The 12,209-nt window shown below is 46.6% G+C and overlaps 1 protein-coding gene across 4 annotated transcripts in view; it reads left to right on the top strand.

The window, feature by feature from the left end:
- The window catches only part of QTRT1 (queuine tRNA-ribosyltransferase catalytic subunit 1), a 256,258-nt gene that overhangs the window by 98,743 nt on the left and 145,306 nt on the right, over positions 1-12,209 (top strand). For 2 of the 4 annotated variants that reach the window (XM_070741810.1, XM_070741808.1), the window contains exon 2: positions 8,638-8,706. The exons of the other annotated variants lie outside the window; for them this stretch is intronic. In XM_070741810.1, coding sequence (XP_070597911.1) covers positions 8,638-8,706 — 69 coding nt within the window. The remainder of the gene's footprint in view (positions 1-8,637; positions 8,707-12,209) is intronic. 4 annotated transcript variants of the gene reach the window in all.

Genomic DNA, 12,209 nt, shown 5'->3' with positions numbered 1-12,209 from the left:
TTCGCCATCACTGATCTAGTGTATACTGTTGTCAGGTGTGAAAGACCAGGTTGGCAGGTAAAGGTCTAATTAAATATTGCCTCTAGACAAGATGGGCTGCAAACAAATATAATAAAATTAGTAAACTGATTTATTTATTGCTAAACATCTATCCACAGGAACCTTCACAGTTAACAGTGAGTAGCTGCTTGGAATTAGTTAAGGATCCATATTGATTGATTGGACTTATATGCCGCACACCTCTCTGTGGACTCGGGGTGGCTCACAACATTTCAATTAAAAATACAATATATAAAACACTTCTAATCCAATTAATAGAAATAATTAATTTAAAAATTAAAGGGAGGGTTGGATTTAGTTCACTTTTACACAATGATTCTAAGCTGAATCCTCTTCTAACCCTACTCCCAAGTTCTGCCACTTCTCATAACAGCATAGCCAGCAAGATATCTGTATCTTCGTCAGATTTCTGTCCTTAAATGTTTTGGATTTAATTAATTTGCCTGTTTGTACATCCCATCAGCATATATCCCTGTTCTGATTATGGCCTTTGTTTCCAATAACAGTTACAAAAGTAGATTATAACTCAGTTAAAGAAATAATTAATTTATATTGTAGTTTCAAACACTTCATAAGCATCTAATGCTATATCACCTCTCTAAATTAGAATCATTGTATTAGAATTGATTATGAGGATTTCAGAATTACTTTCCTAGGATTTGTAGTAAGCATATAGCAAAGGTAGTGAGCTGGGATGGCGCAGTGGTTAGAGTGTACCCAACTACTATTTATTTATTTATTTATTTACTTACTTACTTACTTACTTACTTACTTACTTACTTACTTACTTATTTATTTATTTGAGTTGAAAGGGGCCTTGCAGGTCATCAAGTCCAACCCCCTGCTTAAGCAGGAAATCCTAAATCACCCCAGCCAAATGACAGTCCAGTCTCCTCTTGAAAATGTCCTGTAGTTCAGCTATAGTTCAGCAGTTCAAATCTCACCACCCGCTCAAGGTTGATTCAGCCTTCCGTCTATCCAAGGTGGTAAAATGAAGACCCAGATTGTTGGGGACAATATGCTGATTCTATAAATCACTTAGAGAGTGGTTAATACTATGAAGTGGTATACTGTATACTGTAAGTCTAAATGCTATTGCTAATGCTAAAGATAACAAATAGAACTAGAAATTTCTTAGTTTTTAGTTTAGCTTGATAACTAGTGTATCCCATGTAGCCTCTCTGTGTTTGGCTTCTAAAACATGTTATAGTGGCACAAATAACTAGAGATTTGTGTTTATTCCCTTACCCTTTTGGGTTGGTATAAAATCACTGAATGTGTAATGCATCTAGCTCTATCTTAGAACTAGTTTAGTGTGAACTAGCCAAGATTGGTAAAACAGCTCAATATTACATATAGCAGTGTTTTTCAACCAGTGTACCGTGGCACACTAGTGCGCCATGAGACATGGTCAGGTGTGCCTTGGGGAAATTAAACATGGCTCCCCAAACTATGGCCCGCATGCCGGATACAGCCCGTGGAGGCTATTTATCTGGCCCGCCACCAGCCGCCTCCATCCGAACATAAAGATTCCCCTTACAATCCCTCCAGCTATCAGCAACAGGAAGAATGGAGGCACAGGGAATGCTCGCTGACCAATCACCTTCTAGGATTCATCCCAAATACTAGCGATGAACCAATAGCAGGCCGCCTCTCATCCACACCCAGGAAGGTCCCCGCTTGGGCTGCCGCGCACTTGTCATTGTGGGGCCGCGGTGAGTAGTTGAAGCTGCTACTCCTCTCCATGGTCCCAACTTCTAATCCTGGTCAGGACTGGAGGTAAATGTTGCCACCAATAGATGAAGCCTCAGCCTGAGCTGGTTATATCTATACTGATGGTGTATATAGGTTGTTAACTATATGTATAGTATGTACTGTGTTAGAGTGTCATTCTCCGTACTGAGAGCGGGTCCAGCAGTCATGTGGGTTGCTCGCTGTCCAATCCGTCGAGGACCGAGCCTAGTCTTTAAAAAGCCTGCTCCTTCCCCAGAATTTGCTCGGTCATGCGATGCAGCAGGACATGTGGTGACTCGTTCCTCTCGCAAAACACCTTCCCTTTGCCTTCTTTCTATTCAGATAAGTAAAAATTTATTTCTGTCCTTTACTAGAGCTTGTCTTGGTTGCGCGCCAGCCTTACTGGGCTCGGTGCCGAGGGAGAAGCCGCAGCGCGGCTCCTGCAGTTTTTAAGTAAACGCCCTGCTCGTGCTGCTGCCGGATTGCATTTACAAGTAAATCTACTCAGCCAGGAGGTTTACCGACAAGCTAAGCATTGTTTTAAAAGGGGGAGGGGAAAGCACTTTCTTTCCTCCTGCAGAGTGGGACTGTTTGTTGTCCCCAGGACTTTAGACTTCCCTCTGTCTTTTAAATTCTCGGAGCGGTTTATTTTGACGCGAAGGCCCTCAGCACCCAGTAATTGTTGGCCCTTGCGGATCGCCCACGCGCGTCCCGTCTGGCGCCAGTAAGTCCGCCGCTTGGCCCTGGAGTAAGTTTTGAGTCCCTCAGGCCGTTTCTCCCTGGCTAGGCCTCCAAACCAGTGTGCCTTGGTTTACTTTTTTGATTAAGGTGAAGCGAGGCCTGCCCTTCTGCACTCCCTGGCACGAACTCCGATACCGACCAGATTTACTCGGAGTTGCAGATGCTCCTGGGCCTAGGAGCAGGGGCCCATTCCTCTTGGGAACGTTGCCCTTGAAGCTTCTCCCATCAGATTTTGGCTCAAGTCTTGTCCCTGTAATTTGTTCAGGCCATGACTGTTTCCCAAGAGAGGCACATCTAAAGGTCTCAGAGTGGTTAGGCCTATTGGTGATGAAATTGAAAATATCCCCCAGGCCTCTTCCTCCTCTTCCTCGGGAGCCCCTATAATGGCTAGACCTACCAGGGCTGAGGAGAGAAGGGATCTAGCCTTGCAGAGAATCCATGAAAAATCAGCTAAACATTTAAAGGTGCAGGCCCAAGTGCACATTAACCCTGACTCCCCTGAGGCTTCTAACCTGCCTCCCTCTGGGGTCCCTGTGCTTTCTCTGGATGAGCCAAACCTAAACAGACTCCAACCTAACTTATGGGGCTTAGGTCCAGAGGAGCCAGATATTACGGATAATCCCTTGCAGCCAGACCCATCCCAGGCCTTCAGGGAATCTCCATTTTTACCCGCAACCATTACTAATCTGCCTCTAGAGTTCCAATCTATGTTTTCTGCCTTGTCTAAAGCCATTGATGCCAAGCTCTCGGCTATCAATGTGCCTTCTCACTCTCGACCCCTTCCACGCGCCCCCCGGCCCGTGAGTTCCCTTTCATTCTACAGAGTTCTAATTAATGAGGATTCAGATTCTTCCCAGGATGAGAATGAGGATGTGGACGTAGAGGATGATGATGACCTTTTTCAGCGCCTGTCAGAAGATGAGGAATCTCAAATTAAGATTCCAGCCCCGGCTATGATCTTTCCATTCCAACTTTTCAAATCTCTTCTATTTAAGGCAAGATAAACAGTCTGCTTCTTCCACAGATCCTCCTGAGGAAAATCTGCCATACTTCATGGAGGAACAGGAAGACAAAGAGGTCATTCCAATGCCCAAATTGTTTAAAGATGCTCTGCTCAAACAGTGGGACCATCCAGCCTTTGGCTTCAACCCCACATCCAAGGACAAGAAATTATATAAGCTTTCCCCTTCTTATGAAGATCATCTTGTCTGCCCTAAACCTGATGAACCTGTTTAGACTCTACACTCTGCGGCAGCTATGCCGGGTGAAGCAGAGGAGGTTTTGAAACCCGAAGACAAACATTTAGAGCAAATGCTCAAAAGATGTTTCCTTGCGGATACCTGGGCCTTCAAGAGTGCAGCAGCAGCCTCTTTCTTTTCTAGAGCTATGCTTTTATGGCTTCAACAGCTCCAGCAGCACATCCCCCCCTGATGATCTACGAGGCCAACAGGATTTTAACAAAGTTTTTGCAGCGGCCCAATACATAGCTGATGCTACCCTGCAATCATCAAGATTTGCAGCCAGGTCAGTAGTGGCCTCAACAACGGCCAGAAGGCTATGGCTGCGCCCGTGACAGGCGGGAGTGAGGCAAAAATGGCAGCTAGCCATGGGTCCTTTGAAGCGTGATCACCTATTTGGTGACCTCCTGGACCCCCTTCTCACTGAAACCGCTGACAAAAAGAAAGATTCGGGGCCCACCAACAAGAAGGCCATCAAAACTCAATCCTTTCGACGTTCCAATCATCAACAGGATCAAGGGTTCACTTTCCAAAGAAACTCCGGTCAGTATTCCCCTCATTTTCGCTCCCAAGCTGGCAGAGATCCCAGGGGTAGAGGATCCCGTTACCAAAGAGGTTCCTCCTCGACCAGAACTTCCAGAAAGCCCAGATGGTGAGCTTCATTCCACTCCCATAGGAGGCATCTGGCTTGGTTCTCCTCCAGATGGCGCCATTCCTGTAAGGACCCCTGGGTTATTGCTACTGTGGAATGGGTCCTTCAGTTGGAGTTTATTTCCATACCTCCTAAACGTTTTATTTCATGCCCATCCCCCAGGTCTTCCCCATCTCGTATCCGAATGGAGGAAGCTATTCAACATTTGTTGTCTATCAGGGCTATCCAACCTGTTCCATTTTCCCAAAGAGGTCTGGGCTTCTACTCCATCCTCTTCATGGTCCCTAAGACTTCTGGAGGATGGAGAGCCATCTTGGACTTTAAAAATTTGAATCAGTTTATTAAATATAGGAAATTAAAGATGCATTCTTTGTCATCCATCTTAGCCGCTATCCATCCTGGGGACGTTATGGTCTCTTTGGATTTCACAGAAGCCTATCTTCATATTCCCATTGCCAAAGGTCACGGAAAATTTCTATGCTTTGCCTTCCAGGGCCAGCACTATCAATATAGGGCCAAGCCCTTTGGGCTCTCCTCAGCTCCTTGAGTCTTTACTAAGCTCCTAGGAGCCCTGGCGGCTCACATTTGAGCCACACCCATTCATATTTTATGCTATTTGGATGACATATTAATTCGTGGGGCCTCTAAAGAGGGCACCTGCTCAGACATCAACATTACCATGTCTATCCTACAGGATCATGGTTTCTCCATTAATCTCAAAGAAAGTCAGCTCCATCCGTCTACTTCTATTCAACACCTGGGAGCCATCATTAACTCAGATCTCTCTCAGATTTTTCTCTCTACTGAGAAAAATCAGTATTAAGGAGCTCATTTCCCAAATATGATCTCAGAGAAGGACTTCCATCGTTACCCTATCATCTCTACTGGGAAAGATGGTATCCTGCATTGGCATTATCCCCTGGGCCCGTCTTCACGCCAGGGATCTCCAATGGCTTCTGTTACTGTTCCAGAGAACAGCAATTCAACACGCCTCATCACCATCCCATCCACAGTTTTAAGATCCCTTACGTGGTGGATCTCCTCCGCCCTGGACAAGGGATCTCCCCCTTCATGTGTCCAGACCAATTCACCATCACCACGGATGCCAGCTTATTGGTCTGGGGAGCCCATGCCCAGGGCCTGATAGCACAAGGCACGTGGTCAGCGGAGGAGGCTTCCAGACCTATCAACAGGCTGGAATTGAGAGCAGTGTCTTTAACCCTCAAACAATTCAAACCGCATATCATCAATCAACGTATTCTGATTCTCATGGACAATATAGCCACAAAGAGTCATATTTGCAGACAAGGGGGCACCAGGTCCAAGGCCCTGATGAGAGAAACCCTAAAGTTCGGTCTCTGGGCAGAGAGGCATCTTCAGTCGTTAAAGGCCGATCACATATCGGGAGTCCTCAATGTACAAGCGGATTGGCTCTCCTGGTCGACTCTAAACCCAGGAGAGTGGAGCCTTCATCCGGCTCTGTTTCAGCAAATCTGCCTCAGGTTCGGCCACCCATTGCTAGACCTATTTGCAACCGAGGCCAATGCTCAACTCCCTCGATTCTTCCCCAGCTTCCCATCCCCGGGTGCACCAACACACACAGAATCCCTTGGCCTCAAGGGCAGCTTTACGCCTTCCCTCTGTTGTGATTCCATCTGAGGATCCTCAGGGAACGGCTGAACCTCTGTCGGCTCCATCCTCAGAGGGGGAGGATGAGGAACAGGAGGAGGAGGAGGAGGCCCAGGCAGACGGGGAGGAGGAAGGTCAGGCTGAGGGAGAGGGAGAACAGCCTGAGTCCCCCGGGATGGAGCTCTCCCCAGCAAGCAGCCTGGAGTCCTTAGCTGAGGATGCACAAGCCATAATTGATCTAAGGCAGAGAAGAGCAGCCCAGCGAAGGGGACAATTAGCCAGGTATTTCCAGCACTAAATAGGCAACAGCTAGGTTTGGGTGTGGTTCTCCCCAGAAAGGCTGAAAAGGCAGGCCCACCCTTCCTGTAATTGTGGAGTATTATCTTTGGGAGTCCTGCGATCTGGCTGTGCTCTTTGGCGTCTCTGAATCTGGCTTGTGGCCTTGAAAGCTGAAACCTTGGGGGGAGGCGTGGGTCTTATTCTCTACAGAGGTGTGTGTGCCAGCAAGAAGTTTGTTGTATTGTCTGGCCGTCATGACTCTGCTGTAAAGCCTCCTAACAACCCTGTTTGTAAGAACAGTTTTGTCTCTGTGTTTGTTTTCCCAACTATAACGTACCTTTGCTTTTACCAGCATGTCTGGCTGCTTTTTCCAGTTGGTGTTGAAGTCTGGGGGCACCCAGACAGAACACCCTCCAATTCCAATTCTCCCAGATGTGATCCACAAGATCATCCTCGAGAAGGCCCAGGTGATTCTGATAGCCCCTCACTGGCCACGCCGGCCCTGGTTCGTGGACCTACAATGTCTGTCCGTCCGGGACCCCTGGCGACTCCCCGTTTCAGAGGATATGTTGCAGCAGGGTGCCTGTCTCCATCCAGATCTGGAGTGGTTCCACCTCATTGCTTGGCTATTATACGGCACAACTTAGACCTGCGAGGATATGACCCGGACACTGTAGAAATAATTCTAAAGACCAGAAGAGCGTCCACCAACAGGATCTACGATCATACCTGGTCCAAATTCCACCAATGGTGCTCACAGGAGGATCTATCCCCCATGTGTATTCCCATTCACAGGATAGTAGCCTTCCTCATGAAAGGGTTCCAGCAAGGCCTTTCATCCGTCGCCATCTGGCAGCCCTATCTTCGGTCTTAGCAGGGCCTCACAGACAACCACTCCTCTCTTTTCTGGAAATTCAAGAATTTCTTAGAGGTATTTCAAACCTCAGACCTTCCAGGGTTCATAGATACCCGTCCTGGGACTTACCGCGGGTTCTCCATTCCCTTACTCAGGCACCATACGAACCCCTAAGATCAGCATCCTTCAGGTACCTATCTTACAAGGTAGCATTCCTGGTGGCGATAACATCTGCCCGACGCATCTCAGAATTGGCAGCCCTTTCAATTAGGCAGGATCTAGGCCAGTTCCATCCAGACAAAATAGTCCTGCGCTTGGACCCCACCTTTCTACCCAAGGTCAGTTTCATGTTCCATAGATCCCAGGACATTGTGTTGCCTTCATTTTGTTCCAACCAAAACCATCATTTTGCAGTCAGATGGCACACCCTAGATCTCACCATAGCACTGAGAAACTACATCCAACGGACAAGACCCATTCGAAGGTCTGAAGCTCTATTCGTGGCCTACCATTCCAGATCCATGGGATCCAAGGTATGCTCAACCGTAATAGGCTGTTGGATCCGAGGGACTATCTCAAAGGCTTATGAGTCAGCTTCCCTCACCATACCTAGAAGTATCACATCACATTCCACAAGAAGTGCAGCCACATCTGCCGCATGGGCAACTCAAGCTCCATTGGAAGAAGTCTGCAAAGCAGCCACTTGGGCCTCTCCAAACTCTTTCATAAGGCATTACAAAATTGACTCTTATGCTTCAGCGGATGCTGCCTTCGGCAGAAGAGTCCTCCAATCCGTTATCTCTCACAATAGCGAACTAATCCCTCCCTAGGGACTCATCTATTGGGTATGTCCCACATGACTGCTGGACCCGTTCTCTCAGTACAGAGAATAGGCGTTGATTGCTTACCTGAACGTCTCTTCTCATACGATGAGCGGGTACAGCAGTCACTTCCCTCCCTGTATTTCTTTTCTAACTATGGTTATTCCTTTAACCTGTTTTTTTCCTATCATGAGAGTTGAACACTATTGAGCCACCACAATTGAGCCTAAGTTTACGGATTTGCAAATTCTGTGGAAGGAGTGGATCAAGCAGGCTTTTTAAAGACTAGGCTCGGTCCTTGACGGATTGGACAGCGAGCAACCCACATGACTGCTGTACCCACTCATAGTACAAGAAGAGGCGTTCAGGTAAGCAATCAATGCCTATTTTGTGTCATTTTGGTTGGTGGTGTGCCCCAGGATTTTGTAAATGTAAAAAATGTGCCGCGGCTCAAAAAAGGTTGAAAATCACTGACATATAGCACAGTGTAGCTATGATTTATTGATAAAGCCCAACATCCTAAATCATAATTCATAGTTTGTAAGCAATATTGGTTGGGTTCATACAACATGCTAAGAATCTTGGCACTAGTATGGGCACTCATGACAATCTTTCATGCTGTTCCAGGGACCAGAGCTTATAGAAAAAGCTAATGGACTCCATAACTTTATGAACTGGCCAAGAAACCTACTCACAGTGAGTATGACTAACGAGGTTGTCTGTATCTGGAAAATCAACCCTTTTGCTACAATTGAGCTTTGTTTATAGTTAAGAAAAGTAGGAAACAGCGACCTATATCACAGATATAGAAGTAAAAGCAGGGTGTGCAAGATGGTAAGCACACGCATGTGGAATTGTATTGTTAAACTATGGGAGTGCTTGATAAACCACAATTATTTTGTCTTTCCAAGTGGTAAAAAGACTTAGTACACTGCATCCAACGAAAAACCCAGGAAAACAGGACTGGCAAAATTTTGTTCATTATGTACAATAATCACATAAAAAGATTATATAGTGTTACCTCTACTTAAGAATTTAGTTCGTTCCGTGACCACGTTCTTAAGTAGAAGCAATTTTTCCCATAGGAATCAATGTAAAAGCAACTACAGTGGAACCCCGACATAAGAGCTGCTCTACTTAAGAGCAACTCGAGATAAGAGCTGGGAGGGGAGAGATATTTTTGTTCTACTTACAAGCCCAAATTCGAGATACAAGCGCCAAGGAGCTGTCTCCTGAAGCCAAACGCTAACTTCCGCGTTCGGCTTCAGGAGACAGCTGCGAAGCGGCGCGCGTGTTTTAAAAGGTTGCAGCCGGCCTGGGGGGCTCGGGGGGGGTGCTTGCAGCTTTCTTTCTTGCTCTTTTTCTTTCTCTCTTTTACCTTCCCTTCTATTTCTTCTTTTCTTTCTCCTTCCCACCTTCTTCCCTCCCTCCCTCCCTTCACTCATTCCTCTCTTACTCTCCCCTTTCATAAGTTTCCTTGCTTCCTTCCTCTGTTCCTGTCCCTTCCCCCTTTCTTTCTTTCTTTCTTTCTTTCTTTCTTTCTTTCTTTCTTTCTTTCTTTCTTGCTCTTTTTCTTTCTCTCTTTTACCTTCCCTTCCTCTATTTCTTCTTTTCTTTCTCCTTCCCACCTTCTTCCCTCCCTCCCTCCCTTCACTCATTCCTCTCTTACTCTCCCCTTTCATAAGTTTCCTTGCTTCCTTCCTCTGTTCCTGTCCCTTCCCCCTTTCTTTCTTTCTTTCTTGCTTGCTTGCTTGCTTGCTTGCTTTCTTGCTTTCTTGCTCTTTTTCTTTCTCTCTTTTACCTTCCCTTCCTCTATTTCTTCTTTTCTTTCTCCTTCCCACCTTCTTCCCTCCCTCCCTCCCTTCACTCATTCCTCTCTTACTCTCCCCTTTCATAAGTTTCCTTGCTTCCTTCCTCTGTTCCTGTCCCTTCCCTCTTTCCTTCCTTCCTTCCCACCCTCCGTCCATTCATTCACCCATTCCTCTCTTGATCGCTTAAAGCCGGTCCCTGGTGCAAAAAGGGTTGGGGACCTCTGTCCTACAGGATTGGGTGGCAGAGAAGTTGAACATATGTAAATTTAAAAGTTTAAGAAAGTTTACAAGTTAAGTGAAAGAAACTTCATTATTCATTTATATGTACATGTACATTTCTTCATTAAAAACATGTCTTTCTGCATAATTTAGACTAACTTTGTGAGTTTTTTGAGGGCTGGAACCAATTAAAATTATTTACATTAATTCCTATGGGGAAAAGTCGTTCGAGATAAGAGCTGCTCGACTTAAGAGCCCAGGTCCGGAACGAATTAAACTCGTATCTCGAGGTACCACTGTAATGTGTTCAAACTCATTAGGAAAGAAATAAAAGCTTGGAATTTGGGTGGGAGGAGGAGGAGGAAGAAGAGGACGGTTGCTGCTGAAGGAAGAAGTTGAGATGAAGGGAATCAAAAAAATCCAAAACTTTAAGGCTTAAAAAAAAGAAAAAGAGGGACTCTAAGGCGGCGAGGAGGAGCACGCGCCTCCAATACACCTGGCGTGAGGCTGCCTCCCATACACTGCCTGCCATACACTGGCTGCTGCTGCTACCTGCTGCCTCTTCCTTCCCATGCTGAAGGGCTCCCCTCTCCTCTCGCTTGCTCACTTTGTAGCTGGTGCCTTTCCTTTACTGTGGTGACTCCTCGGCTGCCCAGAGCAAAGGGAGCATTCCTTTCCTCTGGGCGCTGGCAGAGGTTTATTCCCTCTCCAAGCGCCCAGAGAAAGGAAAATGCTTTGATCGCTCTGGACTGCCAAAGCCTCCTTAAGTGCCACAAAAAGGCTCCTCTGGCAGCCCAGAAAAGCCCGAGATGGTCAGGATTAAAGGGGGAATGGCAGGAAACTGGCCGAGCCTTCGTGCCACTCTCAAATTTCCTGGGAAATTTTTCTGGGCTCGGGTTCTTAAGTAGAAAATGGTTCTTAAGTAGAGGCAAAAAAATCTTGAACACCCCGGTTCTTATCTAGAAAAATTCTTAAGTAGAGGCATTCTTAAGTAGAGGTACCACTCTACATTCATTAAGTGCTTGACAAACATGTTGTGGCTATGGAGCATGTGGCAACCACAGTTTGTGCACCATGGGTGTTGCTTAGCTCTTGCTACAATGAGGAAGAAAGCCATGCAGCCTGTCAGAATCACCTCTCCCTATCTGGTTGCACACACTTCCCACAATCACTTGACCTTTGCTCAAGCGATTGTGGGAAGTGTGTGCTTAGGATAGAAGCAAAGTGCAGCCTGTCCCTTTCAAGCAATTAAATGTCTCTGTGCTTCCAAGGCAGGTCTGACCCAGAGAGGAGGCGCTGCAAGGGAGCCCATTTCTCATATTGGCTGTGTGGAGGTTGCCCATACAGATAGCTTCAGGGTGTCATCCTGCGCAGCTGGAGGCGGGGGAGGGTCAGTCTGCTTACCTGGTTGCCTGCGCTCTCTTGTTTTTATTGTGTGTCTGTGCCTGTCTGTCTGTCTCTGTCAGAGAGAGAGAAATGGCGGAGAGCAAACACTTTCAAACAGCGTTGCCTGCGATTTTTGTTACTCCCCTCCGTCATTCTTCTCTCTCTCATGCTCACTCTCACACACAGATATTTGCTTGCTTGAAAGAGACAGGCTGCTATTTGCTTCTATAGTAAGCATGCACTTCCCACAATTGCCTGTCCTTTTCTCAAGCAGCAATAGCCAGGCGGGGAGGGGGGGAGGCGATTCTGATGGGCCACATGGCTTTCTGCCTCGTAGCAACCTGATCAACACCCACAAAGCGCAAACCATGGTCACCACTTGCTCCATAGCCACAAGGTGAGCTGCAGAACAGAGGGGCCCTTGCCTACCACTATGGGCAAGGCTGGGGCTAGGAAGAGTGTGCTAGAAATATCTCCAGGCACCCCAGAGACAGGATTCCTGGCCCTCAGTTGATCAGCGGTGTTGTGTATGTAAATAGGATATGTAAATAGTTGATGGAAGTGAGCCAATATGCATACCGGCCGTGGATTGGCTAAACCGTGACTGAGAAATTCAAGAGGCTGTCAAGCCGCACCTCTAGCAAAAAAAGTTTTTAAAAGGGCAGCACAGCCACGAGCTATTATTCTTGATTGCTACTTTGTTACGTGTTGCTTCTAGTAATTTTGTTACCGTTCTTGCCCAATTCCTAATAAAATAAAACAAATCGGATCAGATCAGTGCCT

Source organism: Erythrolamprus reginae, chromosome 2 (assembly GCF_031021105.1).
Source record: "Erythrolamprus reginae isolate rEryReg1 chromosome 2, rEryReg1.hap1, whole genome shotgun sequence".
Taxonomy (NCBI): Eukaryota; Metazoa; Chordata; class Lepidosauria; order Squamata; family Dipsadidae; genus Erythrolamprus; species Erythrolamprus reginae.
This window is presented reverse-complemented; position numbering and strand designations above follow the sequence as displayed.